Here is a 27,757-nt window from a genome sequence, read left to right as displayed (position 1 = left end):
GCAAGACAATTTTTCAGTACCCAACTGTTTTTATTATCAAGTGCCTTAGGATGTATTTGGGGTATTACAGCTACTGTGTACAGTATTCTGAAACATGAAGGGAGGGTGACTGATTCAAGGTACCTGACTGATACAATCAGAACAATGCCATTAATGGCCAACCAAAACGTACAAAATACATCATACAAGCTTTCCAAGCTTCACTTGCTTCTACTTCAGGCAAAAATATTAAATTTCACTGATACAACATTTGCAAGTGTCAGGCCAGCAAGATTCCTTCTATTGCTTCTTATTGCCCCATGTGGCATTTTTCCCATAAAGAGGAGTTCTCAGGAAACGGCCAGATTTCATGTAGGCAGAAATCTTGTCCAGCGCCTGCAGAAAATGTTGTGAGAAAGAGCCTTGTTAGACACCACTATCATTATGTGTTTCAACCATCCTGTGCCAAAGTCCTGGAGAAAACTTTAAATGATTGTTTTAGTATCTAGTATCTAGAATGATTATGATATCTGGGGGGAAACAAGCACTGATGTGTTGTGTGGATCAGCCAAGAAAGGGTTTTCCAGAAGTTCAGGAAACTCAATCAGGAAGAACACAGGCAGGCATGAGGTTACCATGTGATTCTTTGCACCTGAGAAAGTAACTGCCTGCACAGAAATGTACACGTTTTTCAATGTAGAAATGTGTATAGAGGGTATCTTTATACTGCAGAATTATCAAATTTCTGCCACTGATCTGCCCTACACACCTTTGTTGTTTAAATTTTTAAACTGCATGCACACATACATACCTATGCTACTCCTGGAAATAACTCAGACCTGGACTGAATGTTTGTTCCAAGCTGAAGCTAGGAGCAGGTGTTGGAGCTCAGTGCACATCCCTTTCCCTCCTGTTTTCCCCACAGCATTGTGTCTTTGGCACAAAGATCCTGGCTTGTATCAAACTAGACTAGAGTTACCTTTTACATTGAATTGTAGCTTAATACTGACCAACTGACTAAGAAAATAAAATAAGTAGATTTGTGCCATGGTTGGTGTCATAAAATCAGTTTAAACCCCTCAGGCATGGAAAGGAAGTGCTTTTGCATATGACCTAGAAGAACATCATGAGTTCCTACAGGTCCAGCATCAAGTATGAAATATTTTACAGTTGTAGATTCTAGCCTGAACTGCGAATTCCACCTTAACAGGCAGCAGCCATATTGATTGAAGGAAGTCTGTTTTGCTGACATTCAGGACACAAAAAGGATGTAGACGCCTCCCACCAGCTAGTGAAGATGTGACAAGGAATTACAATAGGGATTCTGCTTCTGATTATTGCCCTCGCTGGCAGGAGGGGAAATTGTTATTCTCCTTGCATCCCGACTGGCACCTGAACAGACCTCCTTTGCTAGATGTGGATACTGACTGTTAAGATGGGCTTGTAGAGGCATTAAAAATCATGGCCATGGTTGTGATTTCACAGTGTCACTGAATACAGAACAGTTATAGATCTGTAACTCTAAATTACAAATCTGTAACAACAAAACAGAATGCTGCCTATCATGTATTAATTCATCCTGGAACATGAAGCAACATCTGGGTTTAAAGAAAAACAATATTTAAATGTCCTGGCCATTGAAGAGATGTTATAGACCTCCAACTATCTTTACCAGCTTTGCACTCAATACAACCTCTGACACCCTACTCCATGACCAAGCACTAAGTGGTAGAACCTGATTTGTCTGACTTACCTTTTGTGACACCTAGTGGCATGCTAGAAAGCTGGGAACATTTGAAAAGGTTATTTCATGTGAGGATCCTTTGTCGCTAATTCCACTAAATTCCCTTTGACACTAATCATGCCAAAACAACTCTTCCAAATTTCAAGCATAAGCCACAGTAAATTTCACCTCAAAGCGATCCAGGAAATCCTTTAGATTTTTGAACTGATCCAAGCATTTTGGCTGAAATATCCGGTGCACATCCAAGACATCATATGCAAGGAAATCTACATAGGTGATCTAAGAAATTTTTAGAAGGAAAAAAGTGGGGGGGGGGGGGGGAAGATATTGTAAAGTGAATCACAGACTAGAAATAAATCTGTGCCTCTATAAGAATCATACCCAAGATATGTACCTTATTTTCTGCAAACCATTTTCTGTCTCCCAGAAACTGGGAGAACAGCTTCAGCTTCCCAGGTAGTTGTTCAATGTATGCAGGCTTTAATTTTTCCTGCAAAAAAGTATATTGAGTATCATACATAGGCTCAATTTCAGCTAAGTTCTTCAAAAACCTCAAGAGAGTTCACAATCCTAGGTTCCCCCCCCCCTTTTCTCACTTCTGCTAATTCTACATTCAGAACTTTTCCTCTCCCCACCCAACTGAAACCCAGGAGATGAGAAAGAATATTTGATAAGCTTTACATAATTGCTCCCTTTAGACAAATTGTTACGTTGTCGTGTGCCTTCAAGTCATTTCTGACTAATGGTGACCCTAAGACAGTCCTGTGAACTGCTGAGAGTGTGTGGTTTGCCTGAGGTCACCCAGTGAGTCATCCAGTGGCTGGGTGGGGATTCACATCCTGCTCTCCAGAGTCACATTCTAACATTCAAACCACTATGCCACAGTGACCATGTCTTCCAACAAACTCACTGGATATTTGTCCTCTCACTTATTGCCAAATCAGAATTCCCAGTCCTCCCTGTAGTACATGTAGAGCATCTGGTTAATCTAAATAAATTTAAGTCTGTGGGACGAGAACAGGAGAAGTTCCAGCAGACTGGAGGAGGGCAAACATTGTCACCATCTTAAAAAAAAAAAAGAGGGGGGGGAGGATCCCTAAAATTATCAGCCAGTTAGTCTGAAATCAATACCAGAAAAGATTGCAGAGCAGATAATTAAATGGAGTGTCTGTGAACATTTAGAAGGGAATGCCATAATCACAAAAAGTCAACATGGGTTTTTCCAAAAAATAATCTGATTTCTTTTTTTGATAAAATTACCAGTTTGGTGATCAAGGGAATGTGATAGACACAGCATATCTTGATTTCAGTAAGGCCTTTGACAAGGTCTCCCATGGTATTCATGTAAACAAGCTAGTAAAATATGGGCTAGACAAGACAACTGTTAGGTGGATTTGTAATTGGTTGACTGGCCGAACCCAAATGGTGCTCAGTAATGGCTCCTTTTCATCCTGGGGAGAAGTGACCAGTGGGGTCCCACAGGGTTCTGTCCTGGGCACAGTGCAATTCAACATCTTTATCAATGACATGGATGAAAGAATAGGGAAAATGCATATCAAATTTGCAGATGACACCAAATTAAGAAGAATAGATAATATCCCAGAGGACAGGTTGAACATTCAAAATGAAATAGATTAGAAAGCTGAGCCAAAGTTAACAAAATGAATTTCAACAGGAAGAAATGTAAGGTACTGCACATAAGGCAAAAGAAAAAAGAAAAGAAAAAAGAAAAGAAATGTATAGATATAGGATGTGGGACACCTGGCTCAACAAGACAACATGTGAAAGGGATTTAGGAGTCCTAGCAGACCACAAATTGAGCATGAGTGACCAATGTGATGTGGCAGCTAAAAAGACCAATATGATTCTAGGTAGCATCAACAGAAGTTCACTGTCTAGATCAAGGGTAGTGCCAATCTATTCTGCTTTGGTCAGACTTCACCTGGAATACTATGTCCAGTTCTGGGCACCACAGTTCAAAAAGGATGTTGACAAGCTGGAGCGTGTCCAGACCAAAATGGTGAGGGACCTGGAAACCATGCGCTATGACAGTGATGGCGAACCTTTTTAAGGTCACGTGCCGGGGGTGGGGCTTCTACCCCCAGGATGGGGGCTGGGTGCCGGGGCAGGGGCAGGGGCTCCCACCCCCTTTTCAGAAAGAGGGAGCCTCTGGCTCCTCCCCCAGCGTTTGCCGGACCCTGAGGGTCCCTCCTGGGGCCGTCAGAGGCCGGCAAAAGGGCCCTCGCCCTTCCTTCGCTTGCCAGGAAAGGGCTCCACAGAGCCCTTTCCCGGTGAGCCAAAGCAAGCCGGGAGGAGGAGGCAGCGGCTGGGCACGCGTCCCAGCCGCCTCCTCCTCGGCCTTGGCTTGCCAGGAAAGGGCTCCGCGGAGCCCTTTCCCGGCGAGCCAAGGCAAGCCGGGAGGGAAGAAGGCTGGGAGGAGGAGGCAGATGTGCACCCGCCTCTGTCTCCTCCTCCCAGGTGCCATTTTCTGGCTTCCCGCTGTCTCAGAGAGACAGCAGGAGGCCCGAAAATGGCAGGGAGGAGGCGGAACGATTCCACCTAAACATTAGGAGGAACTTCCTGACAATAAGAGCTGCTTTGACACTGGAACACACTCCCTTGGAGTGTAGTGGAGTCTCCTTCCCTGGAGGTCTTTAAACAGAGACTGGATGGCTATCTGTTGGGGATGCTTTGATTGTGAGTTCCTGCATGGCAGGGGGTTGGACTGGATGGCCTTTGTGCTCTCTTCCAACTTTATGCTTCTGATACTATGATTCTACCCAGACACAAACTTACAAAATCTGGGCTATAGCATATTCTTGCAAGATCATTTCCAAAATCCATGACCTGGTTCTCAAGTATATCCATTCGGATTATTTCTTCTTCAGTCACACCACCTGTAGCAATACAAGATGCAGAGAGTCAGAATGATTCCAGTCTTAATCAACTATATGGCCTTGCATTATTTTTGGGTTTTAAGCCAGCACCCAAACAATCGTTGGCCTCGTGAACACTCACACATCTTGTGCTTGCGTGCAATGTATCGCAGGATGGCATTGCTCTGTGTAATTTTTCTCTCACCATCAATTAGATATGGGAGCTGGGAAAAGAGAGAAGATTATTGACACTGGTGGAATCCTTAAGCAATTTCCAGAATTGCTCATCCTCACTAGACAATGTTCCATTTATTTAGGATTTGCTGTTGTGCGCTTCAAGTAATTTCCAACTTATGGCAACCCCATGGCCTTGGGGTTGCCATCATGGAAATTCTGGGCAAGAGTTGTTGAGGAAATTTGCCACTGCCATCCTCTGAGGCTGAGAGCATGTGACTTGCCCAGTGGGTTTCATGGCCAAGCGAGGAATCAAACCTGGTCTCCAGAGTCATAGTCCAACACTCAAACCATTACGCCACACTGAATACACAGTACAAAAACTTTATTATTATAGGTTTTCTGAGCATAAAGAGCCAGAGGAAAATGCTGGGAATATTTCATTCACCAGGTGTTTTTGACTCCCATAATGCTCTGTCGTTGGTCATGATGGGCTGGGATTTCTGGAAACTGAAATCCTAAACATCTGAACAGCCAAACATTCTCTGCTACTGCTCCATGGGAAAGAGCAGAGAAGGAACAGCAGCAGCCATGCCTTAACAATTTATCTTGTCTTGTTCTCAAGTACATCACCTTCCTTCCTTCACAGCACATACTCAAAATACATCCTTTAATTCTCCCCCCCCCCCTCCGCCCGCCAATGCCAAATTATACCATCATGGGAAAACAACTTTTCTGGCCAATAGCCCATATATTTAAACTTGCACATTGGAAGCCTATGACTCTGCTGCAGGATGTACCAGATCTTGGTTTTTGTTATTTTAAAGTTATGTCTGGATATTCTTGGCCTGTCACTTATTTTTCTCCTGCAAGTAAGAATGAAACCAGAAATAAACTGAAACAACTAGGTTTTCTTTTACCCACTGCCTGAGATTCTCCTCATATCCATTCCCAGTTTCAAGATGATCTGTAATTTCTACTAAAAGCAGTACTCAATTTAGCACTCTGCGATTAGGCAAGAGTCTCTTCCCAAGAACACTGGAGGATGGTCTACTAATTACCCAAGCTTAGAAAACGTAGCTTTTTAGAAGTGCAGGTCTTAAAATCTTCCAGATTGCATGGTCAGTTACCATGCTGGCTGGGGGATGCTGGGAGCTTTAGTTCAAAAATAACTTTTTGAGTTAATCTGGTGGCAATTTCCACACATCTCAAAGTCAGCAGCACCAAACTGATTCCACTTCCACACCATCACTTAACATTGTTTGTGATGCCACAGTTGTTACGTACATTTGGGAAGTCGAACCCAAGTTTCTCCTTCACACTAGTCCACTGACTTCTGTCAAAATCAGGAGCTGTAAATATAGACACAAGCAGTAAATGCCAAATCCATGCCTGTACCTACCTAGGATTATTTTCTCTATTCTGGCTATAGCTTGCAGGTTCAGTGGGGATTGAGGCTCCACTTAGTAATAATGACACCAACCACGTTTGCTAGGATAAAAGAAGCCAAAACATTTTGTTACAGCTGTAGAGTTTTGGGTCCAGCATGGGTCCAGATCCAGGCACTGGCCAACCTGCCTGCCAACCAATGTAAACGACCTCACCAATCCCATCTGCTGGGTAATATTATGCCATACCCTTCAACATTTCACAGATGAAAACTGGAACATGTGTGACCAAGCAACCTCAAAATGTTGTCAAGATGGCAAATATTATTAATGAAGCATACACAAGAGATGGCAGCAGTTTGCTTTTGCCTGAGTATACAAGGAAGGAGAAGATTCCAGCCCTCCTCTGCTCTGCTTTCACTTCCCCGTTGCTGAGTGCAAAATATCTTAGTACTTTGAACTCAGTTTGCAACTACTAAAGTAAGCTGAGGGAGAAAATGGAAAGCTGAAGAGAGAGAAACTGAGAGATTTTAATAGCAGCTGAAAAAGAGGGATGGCAGGGATTAATTGGGGCTGCCAAACTGGGACAGTTGGAGGGCTTGTTATGCTGTTTAACCCTGTGCTTACATAATTAGTTCTTCACTAATACCAGATTTATTATCAGCAGCAGGTAAGTATGGAGAAAACTCACCTTTTAGTTCAGTTTAATTTTATTAATGTTTAAACACAGCATAGTCATTATTGCTGGATATTCCCACTGGTAGAATACAGCGCTGAACTGGACACTTTCCAATTTATAGACAGTACTTCTCATGAAGTAATTGCATGTAGATGTTCCCCTGCTCACCAAAAATAGCCTAGTAAAAGAGAATTACTGAGCCTATTCCAGGCTTGCTAGATTGGATCAAGAGCCTGTCCTTTTTCTTTATTTTAAAGCAAGTCTTTGTGGGGCAACATAAATGTCCAGGCACAATTTTAACCGATCACCCTGGGAGAAATGAGCCTACTCCCAACTTTCAGTGTGTGTTAACAAATGTGTAAGTCACACATGTACATGATGTTTAGAAAAGTCATGTACAGTCGGCCCTCGCCTTACGCGGGGATCCGTTCCGATCCCTCTGCGTAAGGCAAATTCCGCCTATGCTCAAGCCCCATTGGAAACAATGGGGCTCGTGCACGGCAGCGCGGCGGCGCGCAGGGCGCAACGGGCACACCGCCCATTCAGTTGAATGGGACGCACCGCCCCTTCCACCCCGCGCGTGCCCCGCGGCTTGAGCGCGTAAGCTCAAGTCCACGTAAAGTGCACCCGCGTATGATGCGGGCACGCTGTAATATAAAAAATATCACCACATATTGTCTGGAGGAATGACTTCCTGAATGATTATGTATCCATTCTGTTGTATTCCCTTTCAGAGACATGTGCGTTGTCCAGAGAAAAGATTTTTGAAGCATTTTTGAAAGATTTGTATTAGCTATGCCTGGGCATGAATGTGCCTATCACAAATGCAAAATGTAGCTATGTTTTATTTCATGCAGAAAATACTATTTTTCTCTAAATTTGTAAACATAAATACAATGACAATGCACTGCAAATACAAAATATTATTACTATACCAATATTGCTGTGTTGCTGCATGTAAAAAAAGAAAGAAAATGCAATGGCAGGAAATACTAAAATAATTACAGCAACAATATAGTGTATATATGTGAAATTGCAGGTAGAAGTTCAACAGTTTAAGCCATTTGCTAAGATTCTGTCTGATACATATCTTATTACATGTGGTCCTCATTTGATTTATAGAGGGAAAAATGGCTTTCCATCTTCCCTTATACATACCCACAACTCGACAAGACCAACTGTTCCCACAAAGTGGGGCACCTTTTCTGCTCACACCCTTCTCCACTATGATGGGATTTAGTGACTGATTTCATTTCTATTCCACCTTTCTCTCAAAAAGTTGTCCCAGGCAGGTAACAACAAATTTTAAAAAACAGAAAGAAACAACACCACAAACTATGATATAATTTAATATTGAAAGCAATTAAACAAATTATTATATAAAATGACAATTGAATTTAAAGGAATTAAAAAGCATATTAGTAAAATAGAGGTGTACAGTGGTACCCCGGGTTACGAAAATAATTCGTTCCGCCGCCGCGTTCGTAACCCGAAATCCTTCGTAAGCCGAAAAAGCCATAGGCGCTAATGGGGAAAAGCCGCGATTTCGTGCGAAATAGCGCCGAAAAGCACCAAAAATTTTTTCGTAACCCGAAATAACCTTCGTAACCTGGAACAGTTTTTTTCTATGGATTTTTTTCGTAACCCGGAAATTTCGTAAGGCGGCGCATTCGTATCCCGGGGTACCACTGTACTTACTAACACCAGTAAAAGAGACAGCAGTTCTTCAAGGGCTGTTAATAAGTACAGTACTCTAAAATGTCAAAAGTCCACCTGAACAAAGGTGTTTGCCTATTGGCAGAAGGACAGCAAGAAACATGTCAACCTAAGCTGCTTTGAATGAAGCAGCCTGGGAGTAGCCACCAATAAGGCCCTCTCTACCATTAAAATGTGGTAAATTTATATTTAAACAATAATAATCTGCATCAATACATACAAATATGTCTACAAATACAGGTGGGGTGGAAGGCTCAATCCACACATATACATTTTACGAGGTCCAGAAAAACCTTGTTGCTATCCCTCCTGAAACTGATATTTTACAAAAGATGTGCACAAAAACAGATGCCTGGCCAATTACCCAGTTAAAACAAAACAAAAAGACCAGTTTACCATAATTTATAATATAATCTTATGCTCGGATTAACAATTTCCAAGTAGAGCAGATTTATTTTATTAGTTACATTTCTTCCACCTTGCTTGCAATGAACTGAAGGCAGCATATATGCCCTTTCCCCCTCTTCTTCCTCCTCAATTTTTTCCCCACATCAGAAACCCTGCAACGTTAGACTAGGGAGATTAGCCTTAGTTCTCAAAGTGAGTTTCATGGCTTAATGGGGCATAGAACCTAGGGCCCCATTCCCACTGGGCTATAAAGCGAATCAAGAATCGGATTATAGGAACAACATTCCCATTTGAACTTGCATTCAATCCTTGTTTAACATAGTTTCCATTTGAATTCACGTTCGATACTACTTTGATCGATTTCTCTAGAGAAAACCCGAATTAGTGGTGGATAACCCGGGTTATCCTGACACCACTTTTCCAGCGCGTTTTTTTTTTTTTTTTTTTTTTTGTTTTTTGTTTTTTTTTTACAGCTGCCCTGTCGGATCCAGGACAAATGAATGGGAACGACAGGGTGTCCGAATCGGTATTTTAGGAGGGGGGAGCAATGTTCAAGGGGCTGTCCTGAGGGTGGCACCCAGGTTGTTCTCTTTCCTGCATTCCCAGCACAATTTCCCCCCATTCGCGTAGCCTTTCTCCTGGTGGAGCAGGAAGCAGGGCAAGGCGATTGCGTGTGTAGTCAATTTTTTAAAAAAATTAAGCTTTCAATTGCCTAGGCGCTCTGTCGGGTGTCTGAACATTGCAAATTGTTCCACTGGCCTCCAAACACGGAAAGCACATGACGCCCCCCCCCTGCAAAACCTCCCCTGTGTGAGGAGACCCATTGCACACCATTTTTATAACTATTATTTCTTCTTTTTCCTTTTTTGGTTTTTACGGAGTGCCTAAGCTCTGGGCGGCAGATCGGCTTTGCATCCATTTGCTTCTTGGCCACTCACAATGATGCCTAGTCGCCCAAGCACTCAGGTGCTTCAGCGATCCATTGGCTGCTTAAAAAAACAGAAAAACAGGTTTGAAAGATGCAAATGGGAACGGGAAACAAAAATAGCCCGTATCAAAATGCATCGAAGCAACTGATGTCACTGTGACGTCTAATCGCCTAAGCATTGATTGACAGCTTAAAAAAGAAAAAAAACGATTCAAGACAGGCAATGGGAAGGGGAAACAAAAATGTCCGCTTCAAAATGCAACAGACAAATATCAATGGGAACGAGAACATGGGTCAAGAAAAACCAAGTCCATTTACTCCCTTTTGTAATGGGAATGATGGACATGATTCGAATACAACTCAGGAACTCAATCCAAGCCAGACTCGCAGCAAGATTCGTCACTTTATAGCCCAGTGGGAATGTGACCTAGATCTCCCAAATCCAAGCCAACCTCACTGGCTCTCCAATTTCATATGGCATCAGAGAGTTTAGACATAAAGGCTTGTCTTTACCCTCTTTAAATCAAAAGGAAAAGAATTAGTTTGCTCTTCCACACACATTTATGTCATCAGCAACCAGAAAATAAAATCTTGTAGATGACCACGCTGTGCTGACACTTGCATTAAAATAAAAGTTAGGTTTTGCTAACTGTTAGAACTTTTACTCTCGTGAGACAGCAGATTCCCATGTTTTTCATTTAAAAAAAGAAAGGGTGCATTCCTTTAGCCTAATAGTGAACCTATGGCTCAACTAAAATCTAGCAGGCCAGAAATATTTAATCAGTGGGATTACACAATTGCCTTGCTGTGCCAGAAAATACTTAATGTAGTGAAACATTCTGAATCAGACAAACACTGCTGAGAAACTGAGCATGAAGATAATTTCTTTCTCTGCTAGCACCCACAACTGGGATAGAGCCTCATGGATGCTCCCTTCAGAAAAAGTTGGGGATTGACTAACTGAAGGGAGAGGTGACATCTGAAGGGAAGAAGGAAGCAATGGGCTTGAGTATATAGACCAAAGAAAGACACAGAGGTGAAAACAAGGGCAGGCATTATCTGCCCTTTCTTTTGGCTTTTACACAAGTGTTGATGCTTCTTTGCTTCCAATATTCTAACTCCTTACCTTCTCCAAAATAGTACTGTTTGTCTTCATATGGTGTTTCTGTGTATTCTAGAAGTAGCCGGATTGCATGAGCAAGCTGCAAGAAGACAAAGGGAATGAATTAGGCTATCTGAGGCTACTTGTCAGTTGCTATATGTTGAGGAGAGACAATATATTTTGAAAGAGACATTGCCCAGGGACACAAGTGGTAGTGTAGAGGTTCCTTTTGCACTTAGGTCCTCCTTGTAGTCTTTCCCATTGGGACTTCTAGTTAGTCTTTGTGGGAACAGAACATGGGGCTAGATAACCCATTGGTCTAGCCAAGATGTTCTTATGTTCAAGAATAGCTGCCAGGACCAAAGGTAACGATTGCTCACATTTGATACTGCTAGGAGCTCTGCACCAGTACAAACCACACTTTTCTATGCCCCTCCTCCCCGGTACACTCAGAAATAGAAGTCTGAAAGTTTTCATATCTCTTGTTCCTTTGCCACACATTGTTAGATTCTCTTAACTGGGTTTGTTTGAAAAAAGCGAGCTTCAGACCATGACTAATTAAAGTCACTGCTGTAAACAGACCATCAACAAGATTAAGGATAAATGACACTCTCATCTTGGTTTGTTGAAGTAAATTTGGCAGTAAATACTTTTAATTGTCTTGTCACAGCCATGTCAAAGGAGGGAGGCAAGGAGGATGCATGAACTGGATGGGTGGTGAGTGACTAGGTCCATCCTCATTGGGATATAAATGCAAGCAACGCTTTGTTGGAGAAGACAGAAGCAGAACTTTCTTTATTTCCTTGTTGGAAGTGACAGGAAGGGAAGAAATGGAGGGGCGCCAGTGACATTTGCAGCAATGTGGGTGTGACAAATGGTTTGTTGCAGACTGCAGGTTGTGTTGTTGTTGTTGTTGTGAGCCTTACAGTTGTCTTTGCCTTACAGCAACCCTATCGTGGGTTTCTTGACAAGATATATTTAGAAGACACTTGTCTGATGCTGAGAGAATGTGACTTATTCAAAGTCATCCAGTGCATTGCAGCAGTAAACCAATCAAGCAGAGACCCATCAGGTCACATGATTGTTATCCTAGGTTTATTTTTATTTGTTGCTTGCTATATTTTAATATTTAAATGTTAATATGTATTAATATGGATTATGATTAATTATTTTTGTAGAATGTACATCATAGGCTAGTTTATTTTATTTTAGTCTATTTTTAACTGATTATATGTATAGCGTTGTGTAAATTTACAGTGCTTTATAAATAAAGTTTAATAATAATAATAATAATAATAGTAGTAGTAGTTTCCAACAGTAGAGCCCATGAGAAGCAATGGTGAGAGCTGCAGTCCAATAAGATCTAAAGGTGTTGCATAAACCCTAGTCTTGCACTAGGGGAATCCTATTCTGTGCCAGCCACTCTCCATGAAATGTTCCTTTTTAACAAACTTATTGAATGTGTTATTTTTCTTCCTCACCATCCCAGTCCTAAGGGTAAGGCCAGGCTGGAGACGAAAGAGAGGATTAAAATGATCCCAGTGCTTGGATTGGCTGGCTGGCTGGCTGGCTGGTTCCAAGCCATGCCCACATATACACACAGGAGACTCCTTTGGAAAGGAGGTCTAGCAGGCTGCTAAGATCCACTGAAATAAATGGGGAATTATGCAAAGACACAAGGTGCAGTCTAATGGATATTTACTCAAAGGCAAGTGCCTTTGGTTCCAATGTGGTTTCCTTCTAGGCAAGGTTGCCATTTTCCCCAGAAAACTTGGGAAATCCTGGATTGAAGGGACTAAAAAAAAATGTCCCAGCTGGCTGGACCAGTTGAAGCAGTATATTCTGGATTTCTTTGTCGTAAGATAATGGGTACCCTGTTTCCCCGAAAATAAGACATGCCCATAAAATAAGCTGTAGCAGGATTTCTAAGCATTTGTGCAATATAAGCCATACTTTGAAAATAAGACATAGTGATAGACCCGGTGCAGAACAGAAGGGGATGGGAAGGGAGCAGAAAGATTAGGGCTAATGGTTCTAAAGGAAATGGAGTCACAAGAAATTCAGGATGAAATTCTGGGTTTGCAGAGTTATAACAATATTCCCGAAGAAGATGACTTAACTACGGTATATTTGAATAAATATAGATTGTTGTACCATACTTAATAAAAATAAGACATCCCCTGAAAATAAGCCCTACTGTGTCTTCTTGAATAAAAATAAATATAAGAGAGTGTCTTATTTTCAGGGAAATACGGTAGGTTAAAATGTGGTAGTGGTGATGAAGTAGGAAACCATGCAAGAAGACTGGCCCTGGCGGGATCCTTATCCTGCCCTGCTGGCTCCACTGCCACCTTATTTTTCCATTCTCTCCCTGCATTCCTCCAGCAGGGCCAGAAGACCCAGAAAGAAAAAGAAGCAAGCAGAGATGGCCTTGTGTTGTGGTAACTGTGTCACTGGTTTGAGCATAGGGCTGAGCAGCATGGTGGAACTTCCCTTACTCTCTGGAGGATGTTTGGAAGGGAAGTCCTTTTACTCTCTGGGGCTGGAAGCCTCCCTCTCTTCACACTGGCTAGGGGGCAAAAGAAGCAAAAGAGAGCTTTTCGCTTGATAAGGTACTGAGGCTGAAACATAGTGGTAGTAAAAGTCCAATGATTAATCTGGGTACAATGTGCATAATCTGAATGCAAATTAATAACATCCATCATTATAATAATTGGCATAATAATGTGCCAATTAGAGGCCCAGATATAAGGGACTGCAATAGGGCAGCCCTCCTTCTAGGGAGTTTATCACATGAAGGAGATTGGGAGTTTATCCTGTGAACATCCCAGAAAAATTGCATAATTTATGCGAAATGATGTCACACGACGTCATGCAAAACCCGCCATTAAAGTGGTCACAAAGAAGCATTAACGTGTATCTTTTTACTTTGGAGATTTCAGCAACAATGCATTTCCGATATCGCTCTATTTGCACGACTGCGTGTGATAATCATTCGCGCAGTTACTTGCCATTTTCGCTTTATTTTCTGGGTGCTTTAAATGTGCTTTAATCTCTCTTTAATGCAGAAATTAGCCCCAGTGTGATAAACTCCTAGGTAACCTCCAGGGGACTGAACCCCCGCTCCAGAGGCCTTTTTGGAATTCCTCCTGGGTAGAAGGCTGAAATGGAGGACTTGTCCTGGAAAAGGAGGACAATCTTGGTCACCCTGAACCCGTGACTACTGCCTGCCAGCAGGGTGGCCAGATCTCCTGACCCCAAAGGAGAGCAAGGACCCCCACAAAATGCAGGACACTGATGGGAAAATGTAGGACAACCCACTCAAAGCTAAGAAGCCTCCTCAGTCATACTGGAAATGAATGTTGTGCCAACTAAAGTTCCCAGAATTCCATAGCATTGAGCCAGGGTAGTTAAAGTGGGGCCAAACCAAATTATTTCTGCAGTGTGAATGCAGTCTTACTGCCCAGATCCCCCCTCCAAATTTCCCCAGACAGACTTACCCCTCGAATGTCCCAGTAGCCCAGCGTGACTGCCATCCTCCTCGCCTGGCAAGAAGCAAAAGAGAGGAGCCTTGGCACACCGGAAAGGATGGCACAGCCAGGAGTTTAGGAAAACGAAACCTCTTCCGAGGGCCAGGCACTAGAGACCTTGGGACCCAGGAGCAGCTGCAGTCTCTGCAGGGAATTCTTTGCCAGGAGTGGGAGGGTTGCTTTGCTATTTTTAAAGGAGGAGGTGGATCTACACATCTCGATATCCAGAGAAATCTTGCAGACTATTATAACTGAAAGGAAGAAGTTGGCAGCCAGGGCTTCCCTAGACTTCAGTCCAGTTCCTCAGGTGCATTTAGCCACTAAATGCATCTGGCAGTTCAGTGAAGCCTCTCTGGCTGAGAATTCTAAATGCTCCTCCTTAAACTGCAAATCCCAGAATGCAACAGGAGGCAGCCAGCGCAGTTAAAGTGGAATAGCAAGCAGCACTGTAAGAGTGTAGTGCAGTTCTCAGTCTCTTTCTGGGATAGTTAACCAGGCACCCTTGGAAATAATGATTCCCAAGTCACAGACTGGATATGGCCAAATGCTATGATGCACAAGCCAAAAATACCAACTGCAGGCAGTCCAAGGGGAAGGCAGTTTTTAGGCTGCATCCACACTGCACAAATAATGCAGTTTGGCACCACTTTAACTGACTACCTGCAGTCCATCAGATGCAAAGAGAGGCCACGGGTTCCAAAATTCAAGGTCTATATTAGTGATCCCATCAGAAGACCCAAAAGAGGCAGACAGAAGATCAGAGGGTAGAGAGCAGGATCACAGGGTATAAATAAACATAGCAACAACAGCCATGGCTCAGTGCTAGGGAATTCTGGGAATTGTGACACCAGAGTCCAGAATTTCCTAACATTGAGCCATGGCAGTTAAAGTGATTGTTCCTAGAAAGTGAATGTAGTGTATCTGTTTCAGCTGAAGAAGATACGGAGGAATCCAGTTAGCACCTTTAAGACTGAGTGGGGAGAAATCTAGCATAAGCTTTTGTGGACTGCAGTCCATCAGGTGCAAAGAAAGGCCACAGGTTCCAAAATTCAAGATCTATATTGGTGATCCCTTCAGAAGACCCCAAAGAACCAGGCAGAAGATCAGAGGGTATAGAGAAGGGTCACGTGATACCCAAGGGCATATAGGGAAGAGCACAGATGAGAAAGGATGCATGAAGCTGAAAGAGAACCAGATTAATAGGGGACAGAAAGATATGCACACAAAAGCAGAGCGGGGAGGGAACCTTTGGTTACTGGATCAGTTCTTGGTTCAGCTGTCAAGAACAGAACAAACCTTCTGGGCATTTTTAAAGGCTCATTTAGCAGTGCCTGCACTAGACTCTTGAAAGTTTCTGTAGACATACCTCCTAGCAAAAGTGAAATAGGCTACCAGAAAACCAACACCCAGACCTACCCAACTTATTGTTGATAGTAGTATTATCCTAGGCAGGGGGGATGTATCCCAATTGTAGTTATCTGTATTCAAGTAATTTCTGACCTGTGACAACCCTAAGACGACACTATCACAGGGAGTTCTGTTTTGTTCAGTTCTTTGTTGTCCTCTGTGGTTTCCATGACCAATGAGATTCAAACCCTGGTCTCCTGGAGCCAAAATTTACTCATTTAGGTATGTGTATGTACATGGAATTCTCATATCAATGGAGTTGTATCATCTGCATGGAAATGTCATGGGACTGTGATGCCAAGAAGAAGAAGAATCCTTTATGCCCTTAACTTTCTACAAAATTGGCTCTGCTCCTCCAAATCTTATGGAGTTTATATCACCTCCATGGAAAGGTCATAGGACTGTGACTCCAAGAAGAATCCTTCATGCCCATAGCCTTCTACAAAATTGGTTGTAATCCTCAAAATCTTACATCTCTGGAGTTCTTATGACCATTTAACAATGGACGATATCAGATGACTGAAATCGGAAGTATAATCCAGTTTCATCCTGAACACAATCATGCATATTTACGTTATTGTGCGAAAGGTTATCAGATGCATTTGCTCGTATTCCGAACGCACTCCAAATGCAATCACCCATCAATCCATACTTAAGTAAATTCGGTGAACTAGGGAATTGACAAATCCTATTCCCAGGTTACTTCGCATTCAATGAGGTGTTGTTTGGTGTGATATGCATGTCTGCTGTGGCCCTGGTATTCGCTCCCCCCCATCAATTCCCATGATCCTCCGTTTTGTTTTGGCTTCCTTCCAGGACTCTTCCCTGGCAGCCGGGAGGAAAGCAAGCTCAGCCAAAAACGGTGGGTTTGGGGCTTGCCCTGTTCCTGCCCCTTGTGCCCCTCGGGGACCTTTTTGCCTCCCTCCCTCCCTTCCTTCCTTCCTCCCTGCCTCCCTCCCTCCAGGGCCATGGGGCTTCCAAAAAGAGAGAAAAATCCCCCCCTTTTTATTAGCCCCAAAGAGTTCTTCTTCTTCCCCCATTCCTCCTTCTTTGGGGGAGGATGGAGTGGGGAAGCCTAAGGAACAGGAGGGTCTGTTTTCCTCCCCTCAGCGGCATCACTCTGGGCTCACAACCAACTCCAACTCCCAGAATTCCATAGCCTTGAGCTGCAAAGAGTTAAAGAGGTGCCACACTGGGTTATTTCTCCAGTGTGGATGCGCCAGCTCTGGTTCCTGCCCAACTTCCCCTCCCCTTTCCACCTCCTCTAGGGTTGCTCCGGCCACAGGGTCCTCCAAGGCCTCCGCGAGGCCGAGGAGGAGGAGGCTGCTTGTCATCGCTCCTTCCCGGCCTGGGAGCAGGCCGAGGCTTCCTCCCAAGCCGGGAAGGAGAAGGAGGACAAGGTTTAAAAATGTAGCGTCCTACCCATTTTTTAAAACATTGTCCTACATTTGTCCCGTTTGGGAGTCCTACAGCTATGGCAACCCTAACCCCTCTGACTCATGGCAAGGAGGCAGCAACATTGCCTTCAATGGGACTCCCAAAGGGCCAGGTTAGAATCAGAGAGGACCCAGGCCCCCCACAACCTGGCTGCAGCAAAGCTCTCCTAAATGTGAGGGACCCTACTCCCCCCACCCATCCCCCCCCAATAGCTGGAGACTTAAAGCACAGACACAGTCTCTCTCTCTCTCTCCTCTCTCTCTCTCTCTCACAACACACACACACAACACACATACAACCTCTGCTGGAGACCCCCACCCCACTTTTTGGTTTTCTTGGCAGGTTTATTCAGGTGGTGTTTGCCATTGCCATTTTCTGAGGAGGCTGAGAGAGTGTGACTTGCACCAGGTCACCCAGTGGGATTACATCCCTGTTTTTTAGAGTCATAGTCCAATGCTCAAACCAAGTACAGGGTTGCTTTGGACTGATTTTGAATTGGTGAATAGCCTAAATAATGTGAAATGAGGGGTAATGAATGCACAAATAAAGTGCATTGTCTAAATAATGTGAAATAAAGGGCAAAGAATGACTAAATAATGTGAATTGCCTAAACGTGAAATAAGGGGTAATGAATGAACAAGTAATGTGAATTGCATAATAACGTGAAATAAAGAGTAATGAATGAACAAATAACATGAAACAAGGCAAAACCATGGGAATCAGAGGCAAGCCCCATCGGAGGTGTAAAAAGGTAATGATCCGATTCTGCCCTCACTACGCATGTGCAGGGATACTAATTTGAACTCTAGACTAGGAAGGCTACATACTCATATAACTTCTTTTGCATTTGCACTACTTTGGCTTTAGGTTGGGCTCTGTGATCTGTGTGTTTGACAGCCATTCACATAATAGCGTTCATTTTCGACTTGGCCCTACTTTCTTTCTTTTTCGAAATTGGGAGACATTCCTCCCGTGTGATATCATCCATAGTTAAATATGGTGCTGCATATACATTCCAGGAAGCTGTAAATAAGACGATCAAACAACTGCAAACCAAGCATTACAAAGAACAAATTGGGGTTCTGGATATGTTGGCTTGGAGAAGATAAGACTGAGAGGTAACTTGATAACTATCTTCAAAAGTCTGAAGTGATGTCATGCAGAAGATGGAGCCAGCTTCTTTTCTGCTGTTCCAGAGACTAAAATACAAACCAATGGGTTCAAGTTACAAGAAAATAGATTCCGCTTAAACTATGAACCTTTATTGCTGTTGTAAGAGATGTTCAAAAGTGGAATAGATTGAATTAGAGGGTGGCAAACACCTCACCTTTGGAGCTCTTTAAATAGAGGGTAGATGGGCACCTTTCATGAGGACTTTAGTTGAGTATTCTCAAGGGTTCAGACCAGAAGGTCCTTGTGGTCACTTCCATCACTAAAAGATTCTATTATTTGCCTGTATCTTATCCATAGGAGGAAACACGCAGTTACCTCTCACACACTGCAATCCTGCATGCTAAAGGATAAACATAACCAGATTTTCTAAGTCTTAGAGGTGGGTACAAATCCCCTGAGTTCCCTGGGTCTCAGTTCCCCCTTTTTATTAAATTAGTTCTAGCTGCAAATAACATTTAAGAAGAGTTATACCCCCTAGAAGTTTCTGAAGGTGCAATTCTCTGTCCCACACCCCCGTTTTCTTTCTGGCAATGAGGGGATGCCTTTTGGCTGGAGAAGTGCAAAAAGACTACAAAATTTCTCTCCCAAGGAAAATTAAAAGGCTGTAAGGCAGATAAAAGAAATTCAGCACTCTGCATAAAGCTATCATTTGGTTGTAGGAATTTTCTTAGCAATCCAAAGAAGCTCCTTCCTCATAGCATTGCTATGGCAAAGGCTTTTCTATAATTGTGCAGTGAGAATGATAATTGCAGACTATTTATAGATTTTATTTATAGATTCCAAGCCCACCTGCTCACACACTGCCATATCCCCTCTCTTGCACTGCATCTCTCTCTTGAGAGACTACCCTGCTGGAATATTACAGAACAAGTAAAAAGCTACAAGGGAACACTTTCACTGATCACACAAAGAATCCTCATCTGTAAGGATCAGGAGGATCTTTCGTATTTCCCAGTCACACAAACCAAAGCTGCTTCATCTTGCATCACTGCCACAGTCACAAATCCTGGATTGACACAAAGCAGGCAGTAATACAAGGTCAATGCTTAGGGACTATGGGAATCATAGTCGACAACATCTGGAAGGCATGAGGTTGCCTAACTCTGCCCTCCCATGATCGAGCAAACAGTGTTGCAGGGTGCACATGCATGTGTCTATTACAAGATCTTGTGATTTTGTGCTTTCTGATCACATGCAAACATTTAAATTGTTCTCTATAGAACAGGGTGGGAATAAAGTGGCCTCCAAATGTTCTTGAGCTGCAATTCCATGCACTGTACAACCTAGCTATATTGACTAAGGCTGCTGGGAGTTACAGTCCATCAACACTTGCAGGGACACAGAATCCCTTATATTAGCAGGCCATTAGCCTAGCTTTGCAAGAAGCATTTGATCCAACTTTAAAGGCGGGGAAAACTGAAATATTACCCAAGGGGACTGTGTGGTTATATAGCCAAGAAACTAAACAGCCAAGGCAATTTTTAAGTAATCAACAGTCTTTACTGTCCAGTGTCTTGGAATGTATTTTTGATATTACAGCTACTGTGTGACAATGTTCTAAAGCATGAAGGCGCATGAGCGATTCAAGATTCCTCACAGATACAATAAGAGTGATGCCATTATTAGCCAACACCAGCAAGATTCCTGGTTCCTTCTACTCTTTCTTATTGCTCCACTGGGCAATTCTCCAAAAGATGGGAGTTCTCATGAAACGGTCAGATTTCATGTAGGCAGAAATCTTTTCCAGCGCCTGCAGGGAAAACCAGCAGAAGTATCCTTATTAGACTCCACTATTGTTACATGTTCCAACCATCTGTACTAGAATCTGGAGGAAACTTTTAACTGCTTGTTTAGTATGTGATTCTGAAGGGGTGTGTGGAGGTGGGAAGCAGCTATGTGTTATCTAGATCAGCTGAGGAGGGGGGCTTCTTGATCTTCAGGATACCACATAGGCAGCTATGAGGCTACCATGAGATTCTTTGCACCCAAGGAATTATTTGCCTGCACAGAAATACACATGTTTTTTCAATGTGGAAATGTATGTTTCTGCACAGAAAGTGTTTTTCTGTACCTGTTTTCTGCAGACATTTCTTGTTTGTAAGCATCCAGCTGCTGAATTACTATGGTATAAGTCAGACTTACACCATTGCAACTCACTTGTTTGATCATTGTGAAGGTTGGAATTCACTACTGACTCAAGAATGACCAACCCTGCCTCTCAAAAAACACTATTTGTCAGCAGCAGCAGCCCCAGAGTCTGGTGACTTCCGGATTGGTGGTGAGCAGGGAGACTAGTAGACAAACATCAAGCTATTTTACTGATTAATGGCAATACTTTCCAATCTTCCTAGACAAAGAACAGTGACATTATCATCCAGATGCCTATAGCAGGGATGGACAAATGTGAAAAGCAGGAGGCGGGGAGGAGGGGGGGGGGACATTAGCAACAAAAAAACTTTTGGATGGCTATATTACCTGCTCCTGAAAAAAAGAAGACATTTGTTTTTTGTTGTTGTTGTTCCAAAATGACCCTAAACACTGTGTAAATGGCATAGCAACATTCTCACCATGGTTTTGGGTCTTCCTCAGCCATATTTGGCCCAAGAGAAGCCTTTATTAACACCTGGAAGTATACAGAAGCCACTTGCTGCTCACTTGCAGTCTGGGGGTGCTCCTCGACTCGTCGCTCCTGATGACAAATCAGGTAAATGCGACGGTCAGGAGTGCCTGTTATCAGCTTCGGCTGATACGCCAGCTGCGCCCCTTTCTGGAAGTAAGGATCTTGAGACGGTTGTGCACGCACTGGTAACCTCACGCCTTGACTTCTGTAATGCACTCTACATGGGGCTACCCCTGTGCTTGACTCGGAAATTACAGCTGGTTCAAAATATGGCAGCCAGGCTTGTCTCAGGAACATCTAGGAGAGACACATTACTCCGGTTTTGAGGTCCCTCCACTGGCTGCCTATCAGCTTCTGGGCCCAGTACAAGGTGTTGGTTATCACCTTTAAAGCCCTAAATGGCTTGGGTCCAAGCTATCTCAGGGACCGCCTCCTCCTGTACAATCCTCCCCGCGCTTTCTGGTCCTCTGGGAGGAACTTACTGCAGCCTCTAAAATCTAGGCTTGCGGCGACCTCCCGGAGGGTGTTCTCTGCTGTTGCCCCCAAACTCTGGAACGACCTGCCAGATGAGATCCGTCAGATAACATCATTAGACAGCTTTAAAGGCCGGTAGGCCTTTCCAGATTAACCATCCTGGCCCAGGTTCCTGCTTCCCTCATTCCTCCCGTGGCCCCTCTTAGTGATGGTCGAGGATCAACAGAGGGATATCGGGTTTTAGTTTTTAATTGTTGTTTTATTGCATTGATATTGTGTTTTATATGTTATACTGTTTAATACTGTCTTAAGGGGGGAGGGATAAGTGTTTTTATTGTCACATTTTATATTTACTTTGTTAACCACCCGGATTGGTTTGCCAGAGGGCGGTATACAAATTATTATTATTATTATTATTATTATTATTATTATTATTGCAGTTTCAAAAATAGGGCTCTTCTGTGCCTAAATAGCCCTAGGAGGGCAAAACATAATGAAAATGTACCCACAAGCTTTAGATGGCATTTGCAGACAATAATTTAAAATATTGTTTGTTTTGTTCTGGAGGAGCTAGGAGTCTCCAAATATGGAAGAAATGCCCTTCATATTCCCAGAGGGCATTTTTGAATTTTAGAAAAACGATTCTTGGGACCTAGGAGCCACAAAACCATCTAGGGGCCATAAGTGGATCAGGGATGACCATTTGCCCACCCCTGGGCTATAGCTGGGTGCTGGGTGTGTTTTGACTGCTCTTCCACCCACACTCTCCACTGACCAGGAAATGCCTGATTTTAGGGGGCTGCTGCTGGAAATGATAGTGGGGGGGATGTCAGATGGGCCATTACTGTGTCTACATCTCCTGATACACAATACTGGCCCATGTGTATTACTGCCTAGAAAATATGTTTCCTGCACAGAAAGTCATGTGTATTTCTGCTTAGAAAAAGAAGTGAATTCATGCACCAAGAAATACTTCCTGAAGCACAGGCATTGTTTGGGAAATGTACAGAAATTTTCCATGTTCTCACCCAGTGGGGGAACACTGCAGGGATTATTATTTCTTGCCTGTGAAGATGAAAAACACAATGTTATATGTGCCTAGGTATCTTTATAATGCACAAGTTATCAAAAACTTTGGCATTGAGCTCTCTAAACATCACTGAGATTTCAATGATTTAAAGGCATGTATACATGCATACCTATGATATTCCTGGAAATGACTAAGGTCTGGACCAGGGGTAGGCAACCTTTTGAGCCGGGGGCCGGGTTGCTGTCCCTCAGACAACTGGGGGGCCGAAGCCAAAAAATTAAATAATTTTAAAAAATTTAAAAATTAAATAAATAAATAAACCGGGACAAATGAGGACAAAATTTTCAAATGGTGGACACTTTTTTAAAAAAGTGGAGGACACGTGAAAAAATTTGCTGATTTTTTAAAAAAATGTTAGATAATGCATGTTTCTGAGGCTTCTATAGCAATTGCCCCCCTTGCCCCTGCGCGCAAGAGGCCAAAGGCCCCAGCAGCAATCGGCAGCAGGACCGGGCTGGGGCCGGTCCCAAGGCCTCGCTGGGCCGCATCTGGCCCACGGGCCGCAGGTTGCCTACCCCTGGTCTGGACTGAATGTTTGTTCCAGGCTGAAGCTCAGTGCACCTCCCTTTCCCCTCCCCTCGTCCCACAGCATAGGGTTCTTAGCACACACGCAAAATGGCTTCTGTTAAACCAAATGGGGGTGTCCTTGTACAGAGACTGAAGTCATAATAATAGCCAACAAACCAGGAAAATAAACCAGAATTAGGAGAGAGGGGAAGTTCATTTCCAGCATAATTAACCATGATTGATATCACAGTCTCTCATTCATACAAACAAGATCCAGACTTAGTTCTTTGTCATGGAGTGTGGTGTCAGCTCTTTCCTGAGATTATCATTCAGTTCAGATAATCTATGGCTGGGGTGAACCACCATCTTCTCCTCAAATATTTTAAAGCAAAATAAGCCTAAATCAACAAGACAGGAGGGCATCAGGTGTCCTAACTCTGTCATAGTTCCTTTAAACCAGCAACAACAACACACACACCGACATCTTGAAGCTCTTGTATATGTAGTATAATAGCACTACATAGTGGTCTTTGGTTAAAATATGCTGATATTCTACATCAGCTTCTTAGTAACAAATCTGTAGTTAAGGAGTGTCTCTTGGCATGAACACCAAGCCCACCTTAACAGCCAGAAGCCACACTGAGTGAAGGAGGGCTGTTCAGTTGCCAATCAGAAGATAAAGAGGATTATGTTTCTAGCCTCCTCAGTTAGGGAGCCTGTGACAAGGAATTGCAACAGGGGTCCTGTTTCTGATTTCTGCAACCTCACTTGCTACCAGGAGGGGACTGGAAATGGTAATCCTTCTTGCACACCAAACTGCAGCTCAACAGAAATCCTTCACTCTCTGTGGCAGGTGGTTGTTAAGGTGGACTTGGGAGGGGCATTTACAACACAGTAACTACACAGTGTTACTGAACAGAGAGCAATTACATAGTGGTAATTCTAGGTTACAAATTTATAACTATAATATAGAATGCCAGACACCTCCTGGAAGAAATCTCTGAGTTTAAAGAAATACAATATTTAACTGTCCTGACCTCTGAAGAAATGGTGTAGGCCTCGAACTACTATTTTTTACTCCAAGTTGAAAGCATATTCTTCTATTCCTACTAGAAGGGTTTTCAACACCGGGGGCTGTTCTGCTTTCCTCATAATAAGGCAGTCTACAATAGAAGCCTGGAATCATTGTCCAAAATCAGGCTTTACACTCAACACAGAACAATCTGCAAACACTCCACTACATGACAAAAGATTAAGTTGTGGAATCTAATTTGTTAGTCATTGTGATATGTAGTGACATTGTAGAAAGCTGGAAAAAACTGGAAAGATGCTTTGGAGAGAGGAACCTTTGCCATTAATTCCACTAAGTTCCCTTTGATACAAATGCCTGAAGAACCCTTCATTTTGGCATTTCAAGTGTAAATAAACCATGGTAAATTTCACCTCAAAGCGATCCAGGAAATCCTTTAGATTTTTGAACTCATCCAAGCATTTTGGCTGAAATATCCGGTGCATATCCAAACCATCATATACAAGGAAATCTACATAGGTGATCTAAGATTTTTTAAAAAGATAAAGGAAAAAAAGGAGACATTGTAAAGTGAAGCATTGACTTGATATAAAGTTTGGCCTCCATATAAACCATACCCAAGATCTGTACCTTATTTGCAGCAAACCATTTTCTGTTCCCCAGAAACTGGGAGAACAGCTTAAGCTTCCCAGGTAGCTGTTCAATGTACTCAGGCTTCAGTTTTTCCTGCAAAAAAAAAAAAAGATGAGTATCACCCATAGGCTCAATTTCAGCTAACCTCTTCAGAAACCTCAAGAGATTTTACATTCCTAGGTCTCTTTTCCTCTTTTCTCACAAAACCCTGTCCACCTCTGTCAACTTTACAAGCAGAATTTTGTCCCCCTCTCAATCCTAGGAAGGGACAAAGGATATTTAGTAAGTCTTACATAAGTGCTATCTTCTGACACACTCATTGCGTATTTATCCTCCCAGTTGTCAAGTGTCAAATGATTTGCTGAATTCCCAGTCTTATCCCATTCAGAAGGAGAACACAAGCCACAAAACTCACAAAATCTGGGTTATAGCATATTCTTGCAAGTCCCATTCGTAAATCCATGACTTGGTTCTCAAGTATATCCACTCGGATCATTTCCTCTTCAGTCTCACCACCTGTAGCAACACAAGACACAGAGAAAGTAAAAATATTTCCAACCCCCATCACCAATTTGGCCTTACATTACTTTGGAGCGTTAAACCTGTATAAAAATCACTGGCTGCTTGAACACTCACACATCTTGTGCTTGCGTGCAATGTATCGCAGGATGGCATTACTCTGTGTAATCTTCGTCTCACCATCAATTAGATATGGGAGCTGGGGAAAGAGAAGAAGATTAATGGCATTGCTGGAATTTTTAAGTGATTTTCATACTTGGTCATCCTCATTAGTTGTTGTTGTTATGTGCCTTCAATTCATTTCCAACCTATGGTAACTCTCCCATGGGGTTTTCTTAGCCAGACTTGTTCAGAGGAAGTTTGCTATTGCCTTCCCTTGAGGCTGAGAACAAGGTCCCCCAGCCCCAGCAGGTTTCACAGCTGAGCTGGAAATCAAACCATGGCCCCAGAATCATATTCCAAAAGCCAAAGCACAACACCACACTGGCCCTCCATCCTCAACAGACAATGTTCCATTATTTAGGATAATAAGTACAAAAAAGGGAATCTGAAGATTTTTCTGAGCATAAACAGCCATAGGGGGAAATGATGCTAGATACTCAAATGGTTCCTTAGAGCCTTCAGGAAAAAAGAGAACTTTTGCACTAAATTTGAAAGTAGACAGAAAAATCTGTAATCAGCTAACAATGAAGATGAAGCAAACATTAGGCAGCAGCAGCTACCTCAATGGGCTTTAACTCTTACAGGGTTGGGAAATCTCTGGCTCACCAGGTGTTTTGGTCTGGAGCTCCCATAATCACCTATCATTGACTATGATGGCTTGGGTTTCCAGCAACTGAAATCCTAAATATCTGGAGAGCCAAACAATCTCTGCCACTGCTTTAGGGGAAAGAATGGAGAAGGAGTAAACAGCCATGTCCAAACTGTTTCTTGTCTAGTCTTAACCTCTACCACATCTTTCTTTTTTCACAGTAAATACTAAAACATCTTCTTTAATCCTACATCCTTAAAAATACCAAATTCTACATCATGGTAAAACAACTCCTGCCAAAATTCTGTACATTTTAATTTGAATATTCGGAGGTTATGACTGTTTGCTACAAGTTTACCAGGCCTTGATTTTTGTTGTTTCAAAGCAAGGGTGGGCAAAGTTCACACACCCTGCCAGCTACCTGTGGCCCCCAGGGCTGTTTTTGTGGCCCTCCAGGTCCTCCAGAAGATAAAAATGCAATTTTGAGGGTCCAGAATAATAAAAATGTAAAAATGTAAACTTTCCCAATTTTTTCTCTCTTTGAAATCTCTAGGAGGTGTACCAGACCTTTTCATCATGTTTGGAGCCCTCATGCACCTACTAGGGTCAAAATGAAATTTTGCAAAAACAAAAAACACGACTCCCTGCCTTTTAAATCTTTTTACCTCAAAATGCCCTCTGGGTGCCTAGAAAGGGCCCAAAACATGTCCCCTAGTAGAAGGCATTTGAGGGCAAAATAAATCTCACACACTTACACAAGCACACACACATACATATTCATATACACATACTGCAGGTGCAGTGAGGGGGGCAACCCTCAAAAGTCTCCTGAATTATTAATGTGCCCCCTAGTCTTCCAGAGCTTTCAAAGTCATGATGGAATGTTCTTGGCTTCTCACATATTTTGGCCTGCAAGAATGCAACCAGGAATACACTGGAAACACCAGGTTTTCTGCTAACGATTGCCTGAGATTCTACTCACATCCTAGTTTTCAAATGAGCTGTAATCTCTATTTGAAGCAGCATCTCACTTAGGAGTTTGAAATATGGCAAGAGTCTCTTTGCAAAAGCACAGGAAGACGTGCTGCTAATAACCCAAGTTTGGAAAACTTAGCTTTTCGTACTCCAACTCCAAAAATCCCCCAGTCTGCATGGCCAGTGACTATCCTGACTGGCTGGTTCTAAGACCTGTAGTTCAAAAAAAAATAACTTTTTCAGAGCCTTCTAGTAGTTTCCACACATCTCAAAATCATCACCAGCAAACTAATTCTACTTCCACACAACCACTCAACATTAATTGTGCTGCCACAGTTGCTACATACATTTGGGAAGTCCAGACTCAGTTTCTCCTTCACATTGGTCCACTGACTTGTGTCAAAATCAGGAGCTGCAAATATAGATACAAACAGTAAATGATGAATCCATGTCTGTACCTGCCCAGGATAATTTTCTCCATTATGTCTATAACGTCTTCCTTTTGCCAGTAGTGAAGCGCCTCACACTGCAAACCAACTTGGAAGCAAACACTGTTGAACATCTTGGGACTTACTTCCAATAAATATAAATATTATGTCATACATGCCAATATTTCA

General features: G+C 42.8%; 2 protein-coding genes across 2 annotated transcripts in view; both read right to left on the bottom strand.

Moving 5' to 3' along the window:
* Positions 1-9: 9 nt before the first annotated feature.
* LOC121928288 (glutathione S-transferase Mu 4-like) lies at positions 10-14,900 on the bottom strand. Its single transcript, XM_042462779.1, has 8 exons — positions 14,495-14,900; positions 11,019-11,094; positions 6,061-6,125; positions 4,742-4,823; positions 4,520-4,620; positions 2,118-2,213; positions 1,892-2,002; positions 10-375 (listed from the first exon to the last, which is right to left on the bottom strand). Exons 1-8 carry the CDS (start codon positions 14,528-14,530, stop codon positions 280-282), a joined length of 663 nt encoding a protein of 220 aa, XP_042318713.1. The 5' UTR covers positions 14,531-14,900; the 3' UTR covers positions 10-279.
* Positions 14,901-20,019: 5,119 nt separating this feature from the next.
* The window catches only part of LOC121928287 (glutathione S-transferase Mu 1-like), a 51,924-nt gene continuing 44,186 nt past the window's right edge, over positions 20,020-27,757 (bottom strand). Inside the window, exons 3-8 of the mRNA XM_042462777.1 lie at positions 27,488-27,552; positions 25,532-25,613; positions 25,311-25,411; positions 24,893-24,988; positions 24,676-24,786; positions 20,020-20,291 (exon numbers count right to left, since the gene is read on the bottom strand). Of these exons, the coding sequence (XP_042318711.1) occupies positions 20,196-20,291; positions 24,676-24,786; positions 24,893-24,988; positions 25,311-25,411; positions 25,532-25,613; positions 27,488-27,552 (551 nt within the window). The 3' untranslated portion in view covers positions 20,020-20,195. The remainder of the gene's footprint in view (positions 20,292-24,675; positions 24,787-24,892; positions 24,989-25,310; positions 25,412-25,531; positions 25,614-27,487; positions 27,553-27,757) is intronic.

Source organism: Sceloporus undulatus, chromosome 4 (genome assembly GCF_019175285.1).
Source record: "Sceloporus undulatus isolate JIND9_A2432 ecotype Alabama chromosome 4, SceUnd_v1.1, whole genome shotgun sequence".
In the NCBI taxonomy this organism is placed as follows: domain Eukaryota; kingdom Metazoa; phylum Chordata; class Lepidosauria; order Squamata; family Phrynosomatidae; genus Sceloporus; species Sceloporus undulatus.
The sequence above is the reverse complement of the archived record's forward strand: the minus strand, read 5'-3'. Positions and strand labels throughout refer to the sequence as shown.

Bases quoted from the DNA above. Each gene is read 5' to 3' on its own strand.
- LOC121928288 (XM_042462779.1), bottom strand. From the start codon at position 14,530: ATGGCAGTCACGCTGGGCTACTGGGACATTCGAGGG. The intron at 11,095-14,494 runs GTAAGTCTGTCT...GTCTTCTTGCAG, and splicing joins GCTACTGGGACATTCGAGGG to CTTGCTCATGCAATCCGGCT. The intron at 2,003-2,117 runs GTACATATCTTG...AAAATTTCTTAG, and splicing joins AATGGTTTGCAGAAAATAAG to ATCACCTATGTAGATTTCCT.